Consider the following 22691-nt stretch of genomic DNA (forward strand, 5'->3'; position numbering starts at 1 on the left):
TCTGGACAAGGTAATGATTGATTACAAATTTGTTATCTTTAATTGCTTAATTTTGATCTTCCGATAGGTGTTTGAAGATAAGAAATTTTCTGCCTTATTTGCTGACTTTCCAATTACGGTTCAAAACATTTTGGAATCATTGAACTACGACTTCAAGGATGCAAAACTTACTCCAGAACTGAAAATGTGCCATAAGATCTCCTTTACTTTCTTTAATCAATTCTTTAACAACGTCGAGAAGGGCAAAGTTAGTTTACCTACGAGTAAAATGACTTTAACTGACGTTTTTTTATTTTATACTGGGTTAAAAACGATCCCACTTGCTTTTGAAGGTGAAGGTACGATCTCAATTATAAACTTAACGATTCTAAAAACCGATTCAGTCCGATCGCATATACATGTACGGCATGTGCTTAACTCACTCTCCCCATTGTCGAGAAATACGAAGACATGGAGGAAGGGTGGGTTGACGCCGTTCTAAACAATGAGAATGGCTTTGGATTGCTTTAAGCTAAAATGAAGAAATTGGATCGGGATTTTGTCGTAAAGAAACGTATGCTTCGTTCTCTCTTAAAATGTCTGGGCGGATGAAAGAAAATTGGGTACACGTAGGCTACTAATCATTCTTTTGAACGGATTTGATAAACATTGTTTTTGTTTTGTTCCACTATTATGCCCTTTTCAGCACGTTGCGTATCTTTCCTGAGAAATTAAGATCTGATGCGTAATTTCAATTTTTTCCCCCATGTCATTTCAGATATTCATAATCAAAAATACATAACTGTATTTTTTTTAAACAAGAAATAAAGGAAGCAAATCAGAGCATTCCTTTGTATTCGGTTGTCTTTCATTAATAGATACATTGTTTTATACCACTTTAACTTAAATCCATGTTCAATTCGCTGGATACTCCTGCAGCATTTCCGTGATGTCTGGAGCATGTCTGGAGAAAAGAATCTGAAAAATAATTGGTGTTAGCACATTCATTTCTAAGACGAAAAAATTGAAACAGTAGTTATTTTATTACCTGAATATCGGGTGATGAACGAATATGCAGAACGAACTCGTTAAGTTGTGGGTTGTTATCCGAATCAGGAAGAAAACGGATATAGATTGATTCAGAAAGTTGAGAAAGTAATAGACGTACTTCTTCATTTGGTGGGCCGAAAGAATCGCTGATTGCTTGTCCTAACCCTGGAACCTGGTTAAGATCAATTCATTTGCCGATCTCTCCAATACAAAGGAGCGCAAAAATGTGTTGCCAATCAGAATGAGGTCTCTGAGCCTCCTGGAGGAAATTCTGCACCAATGTAAAAGCTTCAGAAACTTGTTGAGTTACAACCAATGAAGCAACAGCCTGAGCGACAGAATGATGAGCAGTATTATAAAGACCAGGTTTCGACGCCAAATTCATCATAAACATCAACAGATCGCGGTAGCCAAGACAAGATCCTGGGTGGTAAATATTTGTTGCCATCAAAGGATTTCAGTTTAAACTAATGAAAAAAGCATCACTAACCAGGTGCATTAAACTCGACCAATGCCTGTAGAAAATCGAGAAGGGAGCCCAAAGCCACACCTTGAAACAGAGGTTAACGCAAGAGATTGAAAACTTTAGACAAAATGCCTCAAAATTTCCGTAAATGGCTCCGTGGATGATGAATGAGTAGCTGTAGGAATTCTCTCATCTGTAGCAAAAAAAATTGAAAAGCATTAGCCTGAAGGATTCTCCAGTTTATAGAGACGTAACTAAATGATATGTTTGTTATGTTTCTAAAAACAAAAACAAAAAACATTAAACTGGGCTTTTTGAAAGAAAATTGCGTTCGGATTTTTTGGAAGATACTGTATTTAAAGCCCTCTCAGGCTGAAGAATACTCGGTAACATATTTTATTTTTTTTTCCTTTGACTTTTGTGGCATTGCAACACTTTTTAATCCACATTTATACTAAACTTGAAGTTATCAACACGTTCTACAGTTCCTTAGTCAAGAATGAGTTATCAGAGAACTGCGATTACCTATATTTGGTCAACATGAATAGTGGGGGGCGAGGTCGGAACTTTTCATCGTACCAAGTTTTTACTCTGACTGGAATACCAACGGGGAAATTGAAGTCTTTCTGATAATTAAGGGATCCTATCAGCTTGTTAAAAAACACAGGGTGTATCGAATTGTGCCGAAATTCCTTACATTTCCAGCATTGGAAAGTCCAATCAGTCAATAAATTCCAATTCTTGTCCATCTAGTTGTGGAAGTGCAAAATTGTTGGCGTCCAAACATTGCATACCTCACCTTTTACGGCAGAAATAGCTTATTCCACTGTGATGCGAAAAGGGAAAATTGCTGTCAAATGTTTAAATATTGTTCAAGGTATTTTTATGATGCTGTGTTTCTTTACATTGGAAAAGTTAAATACTTTGTTTCTACATTAGTAGATGAAGTTAAAATTCAAATGTCGGAAACGGAAGAGACGTGGCTAGTTTGTAGTTTCTTAGTCAAAGGAAAAGTGGCCGAGTTCAGAAGATATAGTCGTCCTCTCCACGCTGACCGTTCTCTCTCTTTTCGTGTCTCTGATTTCTGGCTTAAATTAGTTATTCAATCCCTTATATTGTGGTAATTTTCTTTTTTTGTCACCTGATCTTCCGAGTGCTGTTCACTCAGATAATTATTCTGTGTTATTTTCACTTTATGCAGCGTGATTTCTGAACATGTTTGAGAAGCTGATTTATTTTATTCTTGTTTGAATTATTATTTTCACATCTTCTTCTTAATCAAACGATCGAATGCTTCTTTCTTTTATTGTTACTGTATTTGTTTTGTAATTTGTAAATCTGACACTCTTCATTTTCAATTTTCAAGAAATGTGGTCAGCAGTTTATGTTGTCGCGGAAATGGCGAAATGCCGGAACAATTTTTTACTTTGCCGAAAACGGTAAAAGTTTTCTCATTATTCTTAAGGGAACGTCGAAACACTACGAACAACACCTATAACTGTACAAACAACAATTTGCTAATCAAACTTGTTTCATCTTTCTTGCTTTTGTGCTCGAGTTATTGGGCAGCATGGAATGCGATACTATGAGAATTGGCTTCTTCATCTACAGGAATTCATCAAAAGGAAGAATAGAGATCAATGTTGTCCTATACCTTTATGCCTAGGAAATACGGCCAGGCATCCAACCACAAGTGCTCCATCCATTGAAGAGTTGAATCCACCACAGACAGGATAGGGAAACAGGGATTTCTCGTGAATACAAAAACATTCACATGGCGTACACGAGGACATTTAAAGAAATGGGAAAAAGAGAAATCTGTAACTCGATTGACAATGGATCCGATTGCATTCCAATCCTATGGGTATGCTTTTTATCTAAATAAAAATAGAAAATGGGTTACGAAAAAATATTGACAGAAACAACAAATCGGGAAAAGTTGAGAATGAGACGGGTAAACCTTAATGAAAGGTTTACATATAGGGGAGAGGGGGGCTAGTTGGCAAGTGGGGTAAGTTGGCATTTTGCTAATTAGACCCCTTACAGACAAAAAAAAATCAAGCCTTTTACACCAAATATGAAAGACAACACCCAGATTGCTCATACAAAATTTCAAAAGTATACGTCTTCCCCAACAGGAGTTATAGCAAAAAGAAAAAAAACGGCAAAAAGTTTTTTTTTGGCCCCTCAGCACTTTTCATTTTTCTCATAGTATAAAACTCTCAGAGTGTCAGAAAACCCAAGAAAAAAAGAATTAATGCTTGTCTTATTTTTAAAAGAAATTTGTCATGGAATGACCCTATTTAGTTATCAATTTATTTGTCCCCTGTGGGGTTAGTTGTCAGAAATTTTGTGGGGAATGTTGGCATACAGATTTCTCACGAAATGCTGAGTTGCAAGTTTTCAAAATTCGACCTAGATATTTTGGAGCAATGAAGAATCGTCAGCTGCCAACTTACCCCGTAGTTGGGGCAAGTTGGCAGACTTTTTTTCAGTTTTTCTCAATTTCACAATTTCGTGTAAATGAACATTGTAAACAAATACGATCAATTCATAGAGAATTTAAATCTGAATTTGATTTATTCATTCAATTTGCAAAACGTATCGTCAAAAAATTCAAATAAATTCACAAAAAGTGACCCTGCCAACTAGCCCCCCTCTCCCCCTAATACACTGCATTGATGCAGGTAATGTAGCAATGCAGCAAAAAATCTAGAGGTCACAGGTCGAATCAAGTAAAGGAAATCGTTACCCAAGCGATGATCCTGAGATTGTTGCTGACGAAAGGTTAACACCTGCACAAGGAAAACTTGTATATTGTGTGGTTATGATGGCTAGCTCTGGCCTCAAATCTACAAAAAAGAAAAAAGTTCTATAGTATACAAACAATGTATAATATGTATGACTAACTGCCATGCATCGACACAGGGCAATCACTTGATAACTGCTATTCAGGAACTAACATTTCACAAATTCGTAACAGGTTTAGCTCCTCTACAGCTGCCATAATTATTCTATTTGTATTCTTAGTTTTATTTATCCGCTTATCAGCATGGGGTATGAAGGTTATCAAAACCAAATAAATCTATTAACAATATAAATCTTGAATTTTTGTCTCTTTACTTTTTTCGAGTTTTTCGGGAAATTGGCAATTGCATTCCAATACACTACATAAGCAAAGTGATGTATGAAAACAAAAAGAAACAGTTGAAATTCCAAGTCTTGTGTATTGCTCTAGGTGAGGCTGACACAATGAACGGAATTAACGAATGCGAGCGTACCAACATACGACAAGTGAACAAAAAAAATTACCCATAGCGCACAAGGGTAGCGGGCAGTAAACGACAACCAATTGGAGAAATATGAAAAACCCTTGTTCCACACAGGAAACGTATTGAAACACATCCCTGCATATATTTCGCTGTGAATAACCAATACATTGCTAGTTTTCCAGTCTTGTAACGCCAGACACTTCTCAGGATTGCACAACACGACTCTCTGAGAACACGGTAGCACTTGCCTTCGAACACAAAATAGTTAAACATAACACAAAAACACATACGTAGTAGGGTAATATAAAGCAATACTAAAAAAAAAACTGCACACAGTACGGCGTAGGGGAATTGAATTCAAAATTAACGCATGGATAAAGACAACACCCCAACAAATGAAGAAATGAAAGACAAAAAAAGCCACAGACTACTAATTCTGGATAGACTTTCGGTTTAGTCTGACCCTTTCACCCCTTTGTCTCGCGAAGACGGGTTCTAACATTTGACACGTGCCTGTGTATCTGCAATCACTTTGTTTTTCACATCAGCAGCCAGACAGCTTGGTCTTGTGATGCTCCAGCTCCTTGCATCAAATTAATTAAATTATTTTTTTTTCCTTTTTACACAAACAATTTGCATTATATCTTGCTATCAATAAAATGTCTACTGGACTAACCGGGACTAACCAAGATCTCAATATTAAAAAGCCATTGAAGCTATGTTTATTTTTTAATTTCCCCCGATTTCCTTTGAAAGCGTTAACGTTTGAGCGTTTGAAAGCGTTGCGTTAAAACGCGTTTTAAGGCTAAAATACGGAATCCGTTAAGAGTATCTCAAAAAAACCACTGTGGCATTAGGAACGCACATGTTTCGAAATATACACCAGCTTGTTTTTTCCCCACCTGAGACCCCGCATGGTCTATAAAATTTCACGAAAATTTGAATTAATTTTATATGTATTTGAACCATATATAGAGAGAGACAATGGAAGACATTCGACTTATGTTAAGGCCTTAAGGGTAGTAGGCCTATAGTTTATTACAGTTTATTAATGGATGCATGTAATTCAGAATGTAATTATACACACATAGACACACATCACATTGTGTAGGCCTACTTCTAATTTCTTAAACTGTCGATTCCTTCCTGGTAGCCTAGTTCTTTCAATTGCTGCTCAGCATTGTTGAGAATGTCGAATACTCTCTTAGTAAAAAACGAGGTTCCATGCAGGGCGTTCTTGTTCAAATGTTGGAGGCATCCCCAAGCCGCATGGAAATGTTTCAGCATTGTAGTTCCGTTTTCTTTAAGATGATTTTGCAACATAGTGATCTGATCACTGCTGATTGATTTCATGTCGCTCCACCTCATCTTGTTTTCAGCACTAGGTCTACTTTGGCTCGAGTTATTTTTCATCTCCTGTTTAACCCAGCGGAAATGCTGATTGAAATGCATTTTCAGACTGCACTTTTCCGGGCAGATGGAACAGAAACCCGACAATGTCTTTCCCTCGAAAACATCATGTGCACTCGAAGTGGAATCCTTTTCTTCCCCAACAACAAACGAATTGTTACATGTGAAGAAGCAGCGATCGCAATTGTATGCGTATTCTCCGGTAGGAAGCCATACTTTCCTCGCTAATTCTTGTATGTCATTTTCTTCAACATCCTCAGTCGATTCAATATGCGAATCGCAAAAGACGATCGTTGATTTTGCTTTGTCTATCGCTTTCATCTTCTCACAACCGATTTCGATGAGTGATTTCAGTGTGTTCAGCTTCCCTTCCAACAGTATTCTTTCTTTCAATACCTGCCGGGTCAGCGGCAGCGAATTAACATTCTTCTCGGTCAGTGCGGCGAAGAAGCGCTGGATAGTGAGAGAATGATGCCATGAGCAGGTGCCATCCAAGTAATTGAACGGCTCCCAGCAGTCGGTGATGCTTCCAGCGACATCTTTTCCCAATATGGACAACGATTGATTATATAAATTATCTGAAACTAAATTACAAATCATGTTGAGCTTGTTGATGCTTCCGTCGTCTTCCAAGAATTCGAGCAACATTTTTGCTGTAGTTTGGAATTTGAATAAAAATTGCGAATCATCGGCGTCGTCGTTGTAAATGGGCACGGCCACGATAGTGATCGAAAATGGGACACGGAATCCGTTGGCGTGGTGAACGTCGTAGACTTTGATACAATTCATTTCAGCTCCAATTTCTTCTTCCTTGATAAGTTGAAAACGAAATTTGTCGTTCTGCTCAACGTTGAAAATGTAATTGACGATGCCGTTGATGAACTGGGCCTGGCTCAATCTGTTGGAACCCAATACCAGGAATGCCCGATGCTCTGCATGTTGGTCGGGATTGCCGAAAGAGAATCGCTCAAAAGTTGAACATGAATCGTCTGACTTGACGAGAGGAACGGAATGCACATCAAAATGGTTCTGGTACTGGTCAATCTTCTTCGAACTTTTCAGTAACCTGTCAGCGAAACGAACCTCATTTGGTAATTCAAATGATGCTTTTTGATTTTCAGTTAGTTCTTCTTCAACTGGTCGACGACGTGAAAGGGGACCCCATGGTCTACCATTTCTGATTGAACTTCCTAAAAAGTAGTAAAAAAAACTATGATCATTAAGAATAAAGAAAATCAATAAAAATATATGAACCAGAAATTCAGTGACTACCAGGGATGTTGTCAGGCGACACCAACATTGCATTCGCGCAATCGCTAACAGATGCAATTTCAGCAGGTGGTATAAAAACTGACTCGTTTGTTGCACTGGTGTCGGTGTCGGTTTCCTCATCTAAATTTCAAAAGAAAAATAAATATAAATAATTTGGCTGTTTTATTTTCAGATTCAATTTATCGCATTTTTTTATATTTAATTCAAATGAAATCAATCTATTACCTGATGTTGATGATTGAAAGAATGACGATTCCGTGTCTTCGGTGAGAGAATCATCGGTGACATCTTCATCGGCCTTTCCGGCTTCCGCTGATTCGTCACGATCAGCCAAATTTTGTGAAGATAACTGAGTTTTTATTACTGGTACCGCCGTAGGCTGTTTCATGCGCTTTTCCTTTTGTCGTCGGTTGCAGAACCAAATGCGCAAAACTTTATAATTCATCTTCACAGAGTCCGCCAGTTTATCGAGCGCCTCAGGTGACGGCCTCGGTTCCTTTTGAAAGTAATCTTCAAGTTTAATCTTGGCCGATCCATTGATGAACGTTCGCGTTCTGCGCTTCCTACCTGCACCAATCTCGGCGTGTTTTTCCATTTTCAATTTAGAATCTACAAAATGAAAAAAAATAAATAAATGGGATTATTAATAAGCTATAATACCAGTTGAATGAGGATGCTAGACGAAAGGCTACGTGTATATACAATTTTTATACATGTAATATAACTTTATATAACTCTATAAAGACATTCAAAGTAAGATAGCTCAAGAGAAGTTAGACAGAACCCAGCAATAGGCAGCATAGTATATTTCCTGACAAACTCCCGCTCATAATTAATTATTTGTCTAATACAATTTCTATCTGGTTTCACAGTGCTTTAAAGAAACTCTATCCAATAAAGAAAATAGAATAATTCAGTCGATTGTTACTTACGAATAATAATGAATAAGACTCGTTCAACCGACTAACACTCTGCCTGACCACAGACAATGGCAAATTTGTATGAATTATCAAAAGGACCGAAGAGTTGGTACATAGAAATCCCGACAATATTACTTCTCGGACATCTGCACTATTAAGACTGAACTTGACATAGGTCGAGTTATATATTGAAGAGCATGCAGCAACAGAACTTTTTCCCGACCCGAATCCAAACCGTTTCAGATTTCGCGCGGATTGTGAGGTGTGGACAACAGTCAGCGCTCGGTGGTCAATTCGCTTCTGAACTTTATAAGCAAAAAAAAATTTATTACTTAATCACTTTTCTTTTATTTTCAGCCTGGTCTCGGGGGGTGTACGGAGAAGGTATTATTTCGCGTTCGAAATAAAACATCCGTACCATTTTGGCGGTAGCCTGCGGGATTGTTTTTTTTTTGCGATCCAATTTTTTTCCGAAAAAAACCCGCCCTGTTAAGGTATGAGATACTTTAGATTGGTACTCGATCAAAGGAACTGTTAATGGAAAGAGACAAGATATAAATAAAATACGAAATACGGTGAGCAAAATTTGCCTCTACCTGAACCAAGTGTGTGCCGCGGGTAAACACCACTATCTAAATGTTGCGTCACGATAAAACCCTTCTCATTGAGTCACGATCCCGATCAAGTTCATAAAATAAATTTTGGGCGAGTTGAATGGAAATGACGAAAAGTTTAACTGGTGACTTGACTGTATTTTATTTTCAGCTGCAGTAGAATAAGGGGAAATCCGGAAATGTGTGCACATTCATGTTACATCATCTTCCACTTTTAAATTTAGGAGAAGAGCAGAAAAATAAGAAAAGGGATAATTAAGGAACAGAGTAAACAATGGATTGCTTGTAAGGATTAGAAGCCCAAATACATTTTAAATAAAAAAATTAAAAGGTTTTGCGGTGAATTGCTCGTGCACCTTCTTCATCCCATTCTCGCTTGGAAACCCACATTTGCCGAAAAGTGTCAAGTGACGCAAGGATTGAACCGCCAATCCATGTAGAGTAGAGCCTCTCCTGAGGAGCGGCCATCTGTAACACACAACTCGATTAGAGATCACTACTAGATAACTATTGTTTGATAATAACGTACTCGAACTTTAACGTCACGAGGAGCTAGTCGTTTTACTTCAGACAACAGGCGATCACCAAAGCCCTAGAAGACGGGAGGAGAAATTTGAACAATCTTTAAACCAGAATAATACAAATACCAAGTACCTTGAAAAGAGTGGATCCCCCAGAAAGAACTATGTTATGATACAAAGTTTTTCTTAAATCCAGATCTGATCGCTGTATTGCGAAGACCAAGACTTCATGCAGACCCTCACACTCTTCCCCAATCAAATCAGGACGGAATAATACTTCGGGTGCGCGGAAACGTGCAGCACCTACTTCAATACTAGATCCGTCTGGTAGTGCATATGTAGCCTTGTCTGCATCTGCAATACTCTCCTCCTTGAGTGGATTTGCAGACAAATAACAAGCACGTTCTTTCAGAGTGCGAACAACTTCCATTTCAGAACTAGTGCGAAATATGTACCCTTCTTTCCGTAGCAATAACCTGATTGTTAAAAAAGAGTGTCACACACAGTACGTCGGATTAAGTTCACATTATATGTAAAAATACCTAAGATATCGGGTAACATCTCTTCCTGCTAAATCAGATCTCATAATTGAATGTGGTAAGGCAAATCCCTCATAAATAGGTACAGCATGAGTAACACCATCTCCACAATCGAGAACAACACCAGTAGTCCTACCAGTTGCATACCTATGATGGAATACTTGTGAGCTACTGATATTACAAAACCAAATTTCATGATATTCCTTACAAGCTCAAAACAGCTTGCATAGATACAAACAGAGCTGGAACATTAAAAGAATCAAAAAAGATCTCTGCTGCTTTCTCCCTATTGTGCCTGGGATTGAGAGGTGCTTCAGTAAGAAGCACTGGATGCTGGAAAAAGACAAACATATAATTTAAATTTAGTAAGCAATCATGTATAAAATTTTAAAAAATTCTCTCAAGGGAATTTTATGTAAATTGAATCCTTTTTTTAGCATACTTCTTCTGCAAAAGTGTTGAGCTGTTCTTTACTGTAGACATACTGCCAAACACGTTCCATGTCAGACCAATCATTGACATATCCATGTTCCATTGGGTATTTTAAGCTCAATAGACCACGATGCTCCTCTGCATTTGGTCCAATGAACATGTCCCCCTCCAGGGCTCCAGCCATCACACGAACATGTTTTGGTCTTCCAACATAATTTGGAAAATGTGCTTTGGGTGCTTGATCACCAGCAAATCCTGCTTTGATCAAACCAGAACCCTAAAAAATCCAAGCACATATGTCAGAATTCATGCATAATGATTTTAATTTTCAGAAATCGTGTAAACTTACGTTATCGATAACAACAGGCTGGTTAACTATCACGTCATATGCATCCATAATATAAAACAAATGTCTATCTTGTTTGCATAAATATCACCTTTCAGAGCAGGTGTAAATACAATGGGTAACAATTGGACAGAAAGAACAACGAGCTAACTGCTGCCAGACACAGATCACACAGTAGCAGACCACAACCCGAAACACTTCTACGATGACGTTAGTGTCCAAGGGGTTTCATCCACCTACTGGCCATTCTTCGAATCTCAATAAAATACGGGCGTGTCTATTTGATGATATCACAATTAACAGGTGTGCCCGGCGAAGGCTAGGTATACAAATCTAAATCAATACAAAAATGTTAACAGTACTAAAACGTACGTAAAACTAAGAGAAATTTCCAAAAGCATTCAACTGAATTCACTTTTATTTCTCATTAGAAGAACTGTTCAATTGCTTTAATGAATAGATTTCCATTCATCAGTTAAAATTCCGGTGCATAAAATAATTTTTTTATCTCAACTGTGTTAAAACGCAAATAAGAATATTTTGTTCATCTATTTAACGAAGTTTCTCCCCATCTCCTCTCCCCTAAAAAAAAATCTTTGTGCATTACGATTACGCAACAATGATTATCTTTAAGTAACTTTCGCGCGTGAAGTTAATAGAATATAAGTGAATTTTCAGTCAGAATGTGTAATGGTTAATATTGTGATATTAATGTTACCCACACCATACCTCACATTACAGACACATGCACTCGTATGCACTATAACAATCAAGCATAGCACTTGTTATTAGGGAATGTTAAACAAATTTAAAACGCAAAATGCGTTACAATTTATCATAAAAATTGATTCTTTGTGGCCTTATATAATTTATCAACATTACCTCCTGTACCGCTGTTACTCACCGATCGAGAAGTGAGTAAGACTATGCGACGTATTGCGAAAGTTTTCCCCGCATTCTTCCTAGTAGAAATTGAACCGCTAATCATATTGAACATCGCATACTAGCAAAAAATAAAACAATTATGTGGTTTAACTTAGTAACCTGTTTTCGAATTTAATATTATCTAATAAGCAACTTATTTCACGTATATTGTAATTAATTCAATAAAAAAGATTTTTACTTCTGACGTAAAAATCTTTGGTTGGAAAAAGAAGATTATTTAAAAAATAGTTGGACCCAATCGAGAAGTGCATAAAAAACGACGTTTAAGTTGGAGATGGAATATCACATGTACTGTACATAGACCCTCCCCTGCCATGATGAAAAAGCACACATTACAATAGTAGGGGGGATGATGAGAAAAAAAAATACACAAAGTGTATAGGAAAAAAGTAACAAAGAGAAACACTGTTTGGAAAGTTGACATAACTCGAAGTTGTTTTTCTTTTTTTTTTTTTTGCTTCTTGTGACATGCGGCCGAATGTGTCCCAAAACTCCAGAGATAATTATGCATTCCAATTCCAACCAGCAAGGGTAGACGACGTCTATTTGGACCGTACAATGGAACAACTTATAGCGAATGACGTTCTTTTTTAATTAAAAAAAAAAGGAGAGGAAGAGAGAGAGAGCGACAGGCAAGAGAGACTTCCCTCGATTTGGGACTATCAAACAACGGGAGTGATAGCTTTAGCTAACCCCTTCAGTTAGATGCCTGTATCTCTTTTCCACGACCTAGAGGGGCTTTTACATCGACACGTAAGTGTAAGTGCGCTGGGGTGAGGTACGTGATGATGGCGTTAAACTAGAAGGCGAATCTGTGTGAAGAAAGTCCCAAATGAGGATCGTGTCGTCATGAGAAGAGCTTACGATCTGGAACTCATCAAACTGCAGTCGAAAAACTCGACCGGTATGTTCCTAAAATGTTCGTGTGTAAAATAGTTAAGGGATTATTTTTAACCAAGATGTTAAAAGTGAATAATACCACGAGGGTTCGAAGGCAAAGGGTCCCAGCTGGTGCTCTGGGGTCTAGCGCCGCTTGTAAATCCCAAACTTTGATTTTTCCATCGTAGGCTCCACTTACGATGCGTTTGGAATCGAACCTGAATCATTTAAAATCATCCGACAATAAATAAAAATGGTAATAATCATTTTGGGAATCGTTACTCATGCTTTACCTGATACATCTAACTAATTCTTCGTGACCTTCCAGTACGCGTATGCAAGCGCCACATTCAATATCCCACAACCTGCAAGATCATTACAACAAAATGAAAATGAGATCTACAAGAAATTGTTAAGCTGAAGGCATTTACCTAATAGAATTATCGGATGATCCAGAGACGACTAATCTGTCCCTGTATTGCAAGCAGGCAATGCCACGCTTGTGTCCGTTTAATGTCCGAACAAACTCACAGGTTGCTGTAGACCACACCTTGATGGTTCGATCACCCGAGGCAGAGACAATGTACTTGTCATCAAAGTCAACAACGTTCACAGCTGCACGATGACCAACAAGCACACGACGGAGGTTAATTTCAGTGGGACTCACCATATCCCACACAGCAATACTTCGGTCCTGAAAGATTTAAAAGGCCACATAAATATTTACAAATGCTATTTTTACAAGCTTTTAAAGTTACCTTGGAACACGTAACCATGAGTCCATGAGCAAACCGTAAATGAAGGACGGCTTCACAGTGGTGAATGAGTGTGTTGACCTTAAAATGGGTAATATTAATAATGCTTTTTATAAAATGATTTAATTAACGTACCATTTCCCCGTTGTTGAGATCCCACACTCTGACAGTTGAATCAGACGATCCGCTAATTATCACGCGCTCATCGTACTGTAAACAAAGTACGGATCCCGTATGTCCAGTAAGAACCTTCAAGGTAAATCAATAAATAAACAAGTAATTAAATCTCGCAAACTAATGAAAACCAACTTTTGCACATTGGAGAGTTTGTCGATCCCAAATCTTTATGGTATTATCTCTCAACCCAGAGACAATTCGTCGGTCATCATACTGGAGGCAGTAAACACCCTTCGAATTTTCTGATCTACAGTTTATCCGTTGCAGTGTATGTCTTCCACACCGCCAGTTGTTTTCAATTTGTTCAATGTCCTTAAGGATGCGTGGATATAACTTTCTGTAAAAGGAATGATCTGGCTGTTGTTCACCAGGACGGGGTTTGAAAAGATAGGCTCCCCATCCTCGTCGTTCACTCAAGCCTCTCCATAGAGAATCTGTTCGTACCTGTTATAAAGAGATTTTTAAAATTTTGTTTTCAAACTTATACTCATAATTTTAAAGATATACTTTTCTTTCAATGAGTTTTTTCCATAACATTCCATCTGCAATCACACGTCTCCATTCTTTGCAGACTAGTTCAGCATTTCTAAGACTACTATCATCCAGGTAACTTAAAATATTTTCTGCTATATGGTCTAAACCTTTTTCTAAATTTCAAATAAAAATTAGTTTAATTTGTACTATTTCAAATTTTGTTTTCCATGAATTACTGGGCAAGAATGATATAAAATCTCGTTGAAGCATTGGTTGCAAAAACGAGTTAATGTGGCCGTGTTGGTAGTGACACATTCGCTGCAATAACTGCTCCACGAATTCCACCTGGGAAACAATTATTGTTAAAGGAACATGATTATAAACTAGAATAAAAATAGTCTTCACACCTGATCAGATTCTGGCCAAGAATCAAAGCACTTGAGACAAGGTTCCTTTTCAACTAGGTAATTGGACGATAGTTCGGAACGGCTTCGTACAAGGCTGAGCATCGTATTTGCCTAGAATGAATGCACAAAACACTTCAGCTATTGAGAAATATGCATAACAACACTAACGACGAGCAAAGAAGAACCAAGGACAAATCTCGGAAGTTGACAAGGAAATATTGAAATTAGGCCTCCAACATGGCTGCCATTCCCAGTAGCACTGTCTCTTCTTCTGGATTTATTCAAGGCTTTTCTTCAACTTAAAGAACGAATTTAGCGAGCACGATTTTACCCCAATCGCTGGTGGAACATCTTCCACGATGTTTTCAGCTTCCATTTCACTTCCTTCCTCACTTATTTCACAGCAAATTGACAATACCAAATACTACAAAAGTCTTTCTCTTCCCCAACCCCACTTCCTCTACACTAGGTTCGTTCGAGACTGGCAAACTGACATAAATGTAACGCAGCTAGCGCTCCGGACTACGGTGTCCATGTTTCGAACTTTTCTTGTTTAATGCAGCCAAGGGGCGGGGTTACCTAACAGTCTAGAGTCTAAACCCCCTAAAACCTGCGACTGGTTGGACCTGAGACTTGGAGTCACTATGTTGTGAGCACTAAGCTTGGCGATTTGAACACTGTGGCGCTAACTGTATTTCCAACAATAGAAGATGTGCGCTAATTTCTCTTTTGTGATGACTTGCAGTGCACAACATTGCACAATTTCCTTTATGTCGAGTTGTCGATAAAGGAACCGAGATTCCGAGAAGTCGGTGAGAATGAGACAAATGAGATTTACTGCCGAATTAGTAAAAAGTAGCATTAATGTTCATTTTTTGGCAATTAACTATTAGAACTTTTCTTAATGAAAATTTCTTTACACTAACTTATAGAAGATGCCAATGGTTAAAGTAATCAACCATCAATGAATCCTAGAAAACGAAATAAGTTTGAAAGAATGTAATACTTTAATTCAACATTTTTTTATAAAATTCGATGAATTCATGTACAACTATTTCACAATACATTTATCTTAACAAAATGGTTTATTTTTCAAATTTCCCAAATTGAGAAGCTAACAAGTCAGGTCTGCCGTTTTCACTTTATTTGATGTCGAAGCAATTCAGCCGTACCCTAGCTAGCAGTCATCAAGTTTGTGCTCGATCAACAGGCTTCGTCCGATCGCATGATTATTGTGGTATATAGTAGAACACGATCGGATTTCACGATTTCATAACCTGGAAAACGTACCGGTTGAACAAATGGCGCACTTCTGCGAAGAGAGGAGTTATCCAGTTCTCTTTTGTCAATTATAAAATAAATAAAATAAGGCTAGAACCAAACACTGGCATCATTGACCAAGTTGAATATTGGCCATAGCCAAATAATGAGATTTGTAGGTCGCTAGTCGAAGCGTTCCTGCATTTAAAACGTGGTAAAAAGAAAGCGAGACGAGACTCGCTTCACCGGCAGAAGGTCGAGACTCGAGAGTGAAAGCTCGTAGAAAGTTTGTCCCGCTTGAATAACCTGTGCTAAAATAAAGTTTTCTCTCTTCTTATCAACACGAAGAAAATTTCCAATTCTTTACTCTAAGCGCATCATATAAGAAAGCGATTCACTCATTTTATTGCTGTTAAGTCAACAAGTATCTAAAGCAGGAAAAGTATATTTGCGCAAACTAAAAGTAAAATATTTCGCAATCACAATTTTACGGCACCATCGAGTCATCAACAGTGGTTGCGACATTATCCTTTCTTGCTGTAGCATCAAGCATCCAGATTGGGTTCTTATTATATATCCTTATGGGTTATGGTGTAATCGTATGTTAACATCCTTCAGTAATTCAGTTGGGTGAAAGAGATATGACTAAACTCAAGGCGGAAGTGGTTTTAGGTAACCTTGATGATGCGCTTGCAGGTAAGAATTCCGATGAAAATGATGCAAATAAAAGAAAATGTTAAATTTTTTCAAGCTTGGCCATCTGTCGTTCTAAATTGGAAACAATTGTAGGCAGATAGCCAGCTAGACATCACTGCATCGTGCAATCACCGCACTCCATATGCAACAATGCAAGAGCCAAGAGGTTCAAGTTTTTACTTTTCCAGAGGCAAATTCTATCTTTCTGTTTCCTTATCCAAATTCCACAAGACCGTGCTTTCGGGAGAGGGGGGGGGGGGGATTCCAGTTTACTTAATGCGCAATTTTGTCTTCATTTAACCATATCTGAGAAAAAAAACATTTTGCAAGCAATCTCAAACGAATCGAGATTTTCAGTTGTGGTTAGGGAAACAAATGAAAATTTTAATTTCCGTACCCATATTTATTTTTAATACACTTCATGTACAAACACTGTTTGCTAAACAGAACATTAAAATTTGCGTTTACACATTAGAAAAAGTTCCGTATTGTAAGCAAGTCATGTCGGCCATCGTCGTCCTCTTCTGAGTGTACCGATACGATTTGGAGTTGATCGAATTTAAACTTTTGATATCCTCTTTTCAAGTGTTCTCCAGGTAGAGTGATGCTAGTGTCTGAAAAAAGTTTCATCCCCTCCTGCTTCGGAGTGTTGGATTTCTTACCCCAAAAACGCCAGATATTAAATGTTCCATTAGTATCTCGAATAATAAGGTGCTCGTCGTCAAGTTGAATATCTGCTACTTCCGTTTCGTACTCGTCGTCCCAATTGTCGAATGTTGTCGGAACTTTGTGTGGGCGGTTACACTCTTCAATGTCCCGCATGTAAACACTTTTTAATCCAGCTACGAGCCATCCATTGGAATAAGAGAATATTTCATCCGAAGACATAATACCGCAGATTTCGCGAAGAATTTCGAAAGAAGTCACAGAGCGGAGTTCGATTTTGAAATCATCAGGAGACACAACACAATGATTTGAACAAAATACGAAAACAACAAAATAGTTATCGTCGGATGTGACTTCTTTTACTCTTGCACAAGGGATTCGGTTTGTTAATTCTTGCGTAACAATTTCAGAAGGAGTTTTTAGAGAACGCACTGAAAACATCGTTTGATCCCCACCCCAATCCTGCCCAACTACTGTTTTAAAACTAACTAACAATCCATGAGCAACATGAATTTTTAAATCACATCCACTCATGCTTTCGTCTGTAAACTGAAATACAACCATTTTTTTAACGAGATTCCGCGCAACGATTGTTCCGTCTCGATATGAACAAAACAACAAGTCGTTTGACAATTCTAGATGAGTTAACTCTGAAGGAGTATTATCTGACTGAACTGGTAAGTCTTCTGCCTCTAATGTCCATGGGTTCCACATTGTAACTGATAGCGTTGACTCGATCACTATGATGCGCTTTGAATCCATGACGAATCGCGTGCAGTGCCCAACGTTTATAATTTTCTTCAAATGATTTCCTGCGTCCCAATTCTTTTGCACTTTTTCGTAAGCTGTCAGGAGTCTTTTATGCAAGAATTTATCATCAACAGTATTGAAGCCTTCGGATATTCGCCGTTGAAGTAATAGACTAAGGGCTGAACATTTGAGGTTCATATTTTCATATTTTTTGCTCCAGATTTTGAATTTTCTTATGATTGAATACCAAAGTTTTGATACTGTTTCAGCATTTTTTAAGCTACTAGTATCTAGAAGAGAAAATATGTAATCCGTTACCAAATCCGTACATTTCTCATGCACTAGTTGTATAACATCAAAGTTATTTTCCATTTTCGAGATCCTAATAAGAGAAAATTGTAATACTGTAGGCTTACTTAACCGTAGTAATGCTCAATTTAAATACGAACGTTAGTGGTAGATTGGTCCACTCCAACGCTTCCAAGAATCTAAGTGTATGCCGGATTATTAAGGGAATTCGATGACTAAATGCACGATGTATTTTGTAACGCTAACGTGTGTATTGTATGAATCTCGGGACGATATCATACACTCATACAGTGAGACACTGTTGTCGGTGTCTCAGTGTCTCTGATAACATGCAGACATGCAGACATGCAGATAAGATAGAACAACGTTGTATTGGGCTAAACAGCAAGGCAGAGCAGATTAGGGCATTTTTTAAAATGCATTTTGTATTTTTCGTTTTTTTTCCCTTTTATTAAATAAACGATTTGAAAACTATTGTTAACGTTTAAAATTTAAAGCTGAGAAAGCTAAAGATCCGCAAAGTCGTCGACTCGTTTTCTTTTCTTGTGGTTCGATCCGTCTAAAAATATAATTTCGTTTACAAAGAAAAACAAAAATCGTGTTTATCTGCAATTAATAGGGGCGACGGCGACACGATAGTGAAGGCAGTAGTGTTACTGCTTACTAGTATAGTAGTAAGGTTCCATTTCTTTGTTGGAGCATTGTTACTGATTACTGTAGTATATAATAGAAAATCGAGCTTCACAAAAGCGGAGTGTTTTTGTTGTGTTTTTTTTAACCACACGAGTCGGAGACTCGCAGTTCCAGATTGCTTCCTGAAAAACATATTTACCGCAAGTAGGCAAGCGCAAGCAGAGCCTGGCCAGAGCTGGCCTGGCGCAAGTAGCAACTTCTAGCAGTGCCTGGTCAGAGGAGACTTCTCTGAACAGTCGACCGTATAAATGTGCCAAACGTCTTCGGTCTTAGTGTAAACATTGGATTGTGGTTTCAACATTCAAGAAAGATTAAACATGATTCTAGCCAAATTAAAGTGGGATTAGACGTTTGGAAAATTAACACATTTTTACGGAAGTATGGAAAGTATGGAGCGATGTGAATTTCGACCTCTCCTCTCGAGTTCGAAAGGCAATCGCGAAGGTTTTTGTCATTGGCTTTCAACTGTTCGACTGTCTCGTATTATTTTCTGTATATTGATTGTTCTAGTCATCGTCCCTATCGTAACTCATTATTATTTGTCCAGCGTTGGAAGTGAACAATCGGAATCATTCCATTCAAGAAATAAACTTGACCTTCCAGATGATCTAGGTTCAGCAAAAGCCACTGAAGTAAAAGTCCGGATAGAAGAAATGTTGAGGATTAAAATGTCAGTCAACAACGAACTCCGGGATCTGGAAGCCAAAAGACAGAAATTGCAATCTGAGATTTCTTCTCTAGGAATGAAAATAGAAGAACTTAAAAATGAAGCTGGAAGAAAAGTTATTGAACTTGATCGCATCAAACTTTCAATAAGTCAAGCAGAAGTTGCTCATTTGGAAATTCTTGAAAGAAATCAGCCTGAGCTTAGATTGCCTGACAAATTAGAGCCTAATCCTTCCAATGACATTCTTCCCATGCCAAATCTAGAGGCTGAATCAAATTGCAGCATATATTCTTGTGTTGATTTCTCAAGATGCTCACTGATATCTAATTTTCCAGTTTATGTTTATCCTTTCAGTGGAGAAGGATATGAAGAGAGGATATCTGCTTCACTATCTCAAACATTGAACTACAATCCCCACATTACTTCCAATTCTCAAGAAGCCTGCCTTTTTATTTATGTTAATTCTTCTCCAGAACCAGAATTACGCAAAAATCTTGTGACTTTATCACACTGGGCAGGAGATGGTCGTAATCACATAATTTTTAACATCGCCTTCTCATCCAAAGAAACACCAACTATACTTTCTCATGGAAAAAATCAAAACTCTACCTACGGAAGAGCAATGATAGTTCAGTCAGTATTTCAAACTTATCGCCCGCATTTCGACTTACTTGTGCCCCCACTACTGGGGCCTCCTGGAAGTGATGTTTGGTATGACTTGCCATCCATAACTCCGGCTAGACGGAGATATTTACTGTCTTACAGTGGCCAGTCATTCGGAAGTTCACCGGAAGTGCAATCAACATTGGAACAGTTAACAGCATCAACCACCAGCGACGAGTTTTACTTCGAATTTCAGTGTTCTAATCCAAGTAATAAGACTGACACCTCCTTGTGCGGTACAATTCAGACAAGATCTGCTGTTTTGCAACAGTCCACTTTTGTTCTGATTCCGTTACCCCCCACCGATCTTACCTCATTAGCGGTTCAATTAAGACTGTACGAAGCATTAAAGTATGGATCAATTCCCATCATGGTTGGAAATCACAACGCCAAATTTCTTCTTCCGTACGAAGATGTGATTGATTGGAATCGTGCCCTCATAAAACTCCCAACGTCAAGATTACCAGAGCTGCATTTTTATACTCGAGCCGTGACTGATAGGGATATTCTTGCCATGCGACGCCAAGGCCGCGTTTTATGGGAGAAATATTTCGGCTCGGTTCAAAGTATCGTTGATAGCGTTGTTGCAGTGTACCGACATCGCATTGGCATACCGCCTCCAGCTATTCTCGATGAGCCGTCCCCTTCCGTCTTCAACGAAACATTCACGGTAAATGAATTTTCTTTATTTCTGTGCTGATAGGTCGAAGCAATTAAAGCAGACTTTGTAAAAGTATTTAAAATATGTTTCTGTTTATATTTAGCCTCTAAAGACTGAAGCTGCTCTTCAAGATGTTAATGGGGATTTAGACGAGAATCTAGGACCTATTGAGCCCGCGTATCCATCGCCAAAGTTTCAGCGCAATCTTACCTTCTCACTCTTACATGTAAGGATATGGTAAAGTTAAAAAATATTCCTGTAAAATTATCTAATGTGACTGAATTCCCTAGGGATACGAGATGTGGAATACATGGACTCATCCCTTTCATCTGTTTCCCCAAACGCCTTACGATCCTGTGATGCCTTCGGAAGCAAAATTTATTGGTTGGCTTATTTGAATTTTGTTTAAAGAAATTATCTGTATTTATCTGATTTTTTTCCCCTGTAATATTTTACCTTGCAGGATCTGGACTTGGATTTCGACCCATTGGTGGTGGATGCGGTGGTTCCGGAAAGGAGTTTAGCGAAAATCTTGGTGGAAATTTACCTCGCGAACAGTTCACAATCGTCATACTTACATACGAACGAGAACAAGTAATTATTCAGTGACCTATATCTTTTACGACATTCAGTGACATTATATCTTTAATCAATGGTTTATGAATTATAAAGGTACTAATCGAATCACTTGCTCGATTGAACGGATTACCTTACCTCCACAAAGTAGTAGTCGTTTGGAACTCCCCCCGGCCTCCTTCTCCTGACCTCAAATGGCCCGAAATTGGTGTTGAAGTTCATGTACATTTGGTTTTATTCGAAAATGCAGCATACAATGACGAACATTTTTTTATCTCATTTAGGTTATCCGTACTTTGAAAAACAGCTTGAATAACAGATTTTTGCCATATGACGTAATTGAAACTGAAGCAGTTTTGTCTGTGGATGATGATGCACATCTTAGGCATGACGAAATTATTTTCGGATTCCGGTAAGTTCACGAAGTCGTTGAATTTTAAAATAAAAAAATATTTTATCAACACTTTTGAAAATTTAAGAGTATGGCGTGAACAGCGAGATAGAGTAGTGGGTTTCCCAGGTCGATTTCATGCTTGGGATTTGGAACACAAAAACTGGGCATACAATTCTAATTACTCGTGTGAACTATCCATGATTTTAACAGGTTTGTAATTAAATTTTTTGTACCAATGTGAAATCATTAACTAATCTTTACATACTTAAATTTATGTTTCTAGGCGCAGCATTCTACCACAAGTACTACAATTATTTATACAGCCTTGTGATGCCACAGGCTATTAGGGACAAAGTTGATGAATTTATGAACTGCGAAGATATAGCTATGAATTTCTTAGTTTCACACATAACCAGACAACCCCCAGTCAAGGTAAAACCTAACGTTACTGAAACAATTTTTCTTTACCTTTTCTTTTTTTGTACTGCAACGTAGGTAACTTCTCGTTGGACCTTCCGCTGTCCAGGGTGTCCGGTTTCGCTTTCCGAGGATGAAACACACTTCCAGGAAAGACATAAATGCATAAATTTTTTTGTAAAGGTAAAAATCAGACGTTTTAAAAAAAGAAAATTTGACGTAAAATATAATAAAATGTTATTGTGCCCATTAGGTATATGGATACATGCCCCTACTCAATACGCAGTTCCGAGTTGATTCAGTTCTATTTAAAACGCGGATACCACATGACAAACAAAAATGTTTCAAATTTATTTAAATGAATTTGCTTTAAAGGATTTTATTTGAGGCGCGACTTACACCAATTTCTTTTATTCTTGCTGTAAAACCATTCATCATAAGTCATTTTGTTCATCAATACAATGCAAAATTACATTAGTTT

General features: G+C 37.9%; 4 protein-coding genes and 1 long non-coding RNA gene across 5 annotated transcripts; 1 reads left to right on the top strand and 4 right to left on the bottom strand.

The window, feature by feature from the left end:
• Positions 1-861: 861 nt before the first annotated feature.
• On the bottom strand, positions 862-1758 carry LOC124200324. The gene is made up of 2 exons (XR_006877265.1): positions 1520-1758; positions 862-1452 (listed from the first exon to the last, which is right to left on the bottom strand). It is a non-coding gene; the product is annotated as an uncharacterized LOC124200324 (long non-coding RNA).
• Positions 1759-9100: 7342 nt separating this feature from the next.
• LOC124199615 (alpha-centractin-like) lies at positions 9101-11149 on the bottom strand. Its single transcript, XM_046595518.1, has 7 exons — positions 10825-11149; positions 10486-10752; positions 10252-10376; positions 10047-10190; positions 9638-9980; positions 9513-9575; positions 9101-9451 (listed from the first exon to the last, which is right to left on the bottom strand). The coding sequence occupies exons 1-7, from the start codon at positions 10870-10872 to the stop codon at positions 9308-9310; spliced, it is 1134 nt and encodes a 377-aa protein (XP_046451474.1). The 5' UTR covers positions 10873-11149; the 3' UTR covers positions 9101-9307.
• Positions 11150-12034: 885 nt separating this feature from the next.
• On the bottom strand, positions 12035-15253 carry LOC124199613 (F-box/WD repeat-containing protein 1A-like). The gene is made up of 11 exons (XM_046595516.1): positions 14790-15253; positions 14459-14569; positions 14288-14396; positions 14085-14224; positions 13710-14021; positions 13536-13649; positions 13404-13481; positions 13077-13339; positions 12939-13010; positions 12746-12863; positions 12035-12678 (listed from the first exon to the last, which is right to left on the bottom strand). Exons 1-11 carry the CDS (start codon positions 14832-14834, stop codon positions 12508-12510), a joined length of 1533 nt encoding a protein of 510 aa, XP_046451472.1. The 5' UTR covers positions 14835-15253; the 3' UTR covers positions 12035-12507.
• Positions 15254-16796: 1543 nt separating this feature from the next.
• On the bottom strand, positions 16797-18480 carry LOC124199614. Its single transcript, XM_046595517.1, has 2 exons — positions 18280-18480; positions 16797-18212 (listed from the first exon to the last, which is right to left on the bottom strand). Exon 2 carries the CDS (start codon positions 18200-18202, stop codon positions 16886-16888), a length of 1317 nt encoding a protein of 438 aa, XP_046451473.1. The 5' UTR covers positions 18203-18212; positions 18280-18480; the 3' UTR covers positions 16797-16885.
• A 369-nt stretch (positions 18481-18849) lies between these two features.
• Positions 18850-22687, top strand: LOC124199611 (exostosin-3-like). Its single transcript, XM_046595460.1, has 10 exons — positions 18850-20832; positions 20927-21049; positions 21114-21207; positions 21287-21417; positions 21496-21621; positions 21684-21811; positions 21879-22003; positions 22077-22225; positions 22289-22393; positions 22464-22687. The coding sequence occupies exons 1-10, from the start codon at positions 19213-19215 to the stop codon at positions 22566-22568; spliced, it is 2706 nt and encodes a 901-aa protein (XP_046451416.1). The 5' UTR covers positions 18850-19212; the 3' UTR covers positions 22569-22687.
• The last annotated feature ends 4 nt before the right edge of the window (positions 22688-22691 follow it).

Source organism: Daphnia pulex, chromosome 8, assembly GCF_021134715.1.
Source record: "Daphnia pulex isolate KAP4 chromosome 8, ASM2113471v1".
NCBI lineage: Eukaryota > Metazoa > Arthropoda > Branchiopoda > Diplostraca > Daphniidae > Daphnia > Daphnia pulex.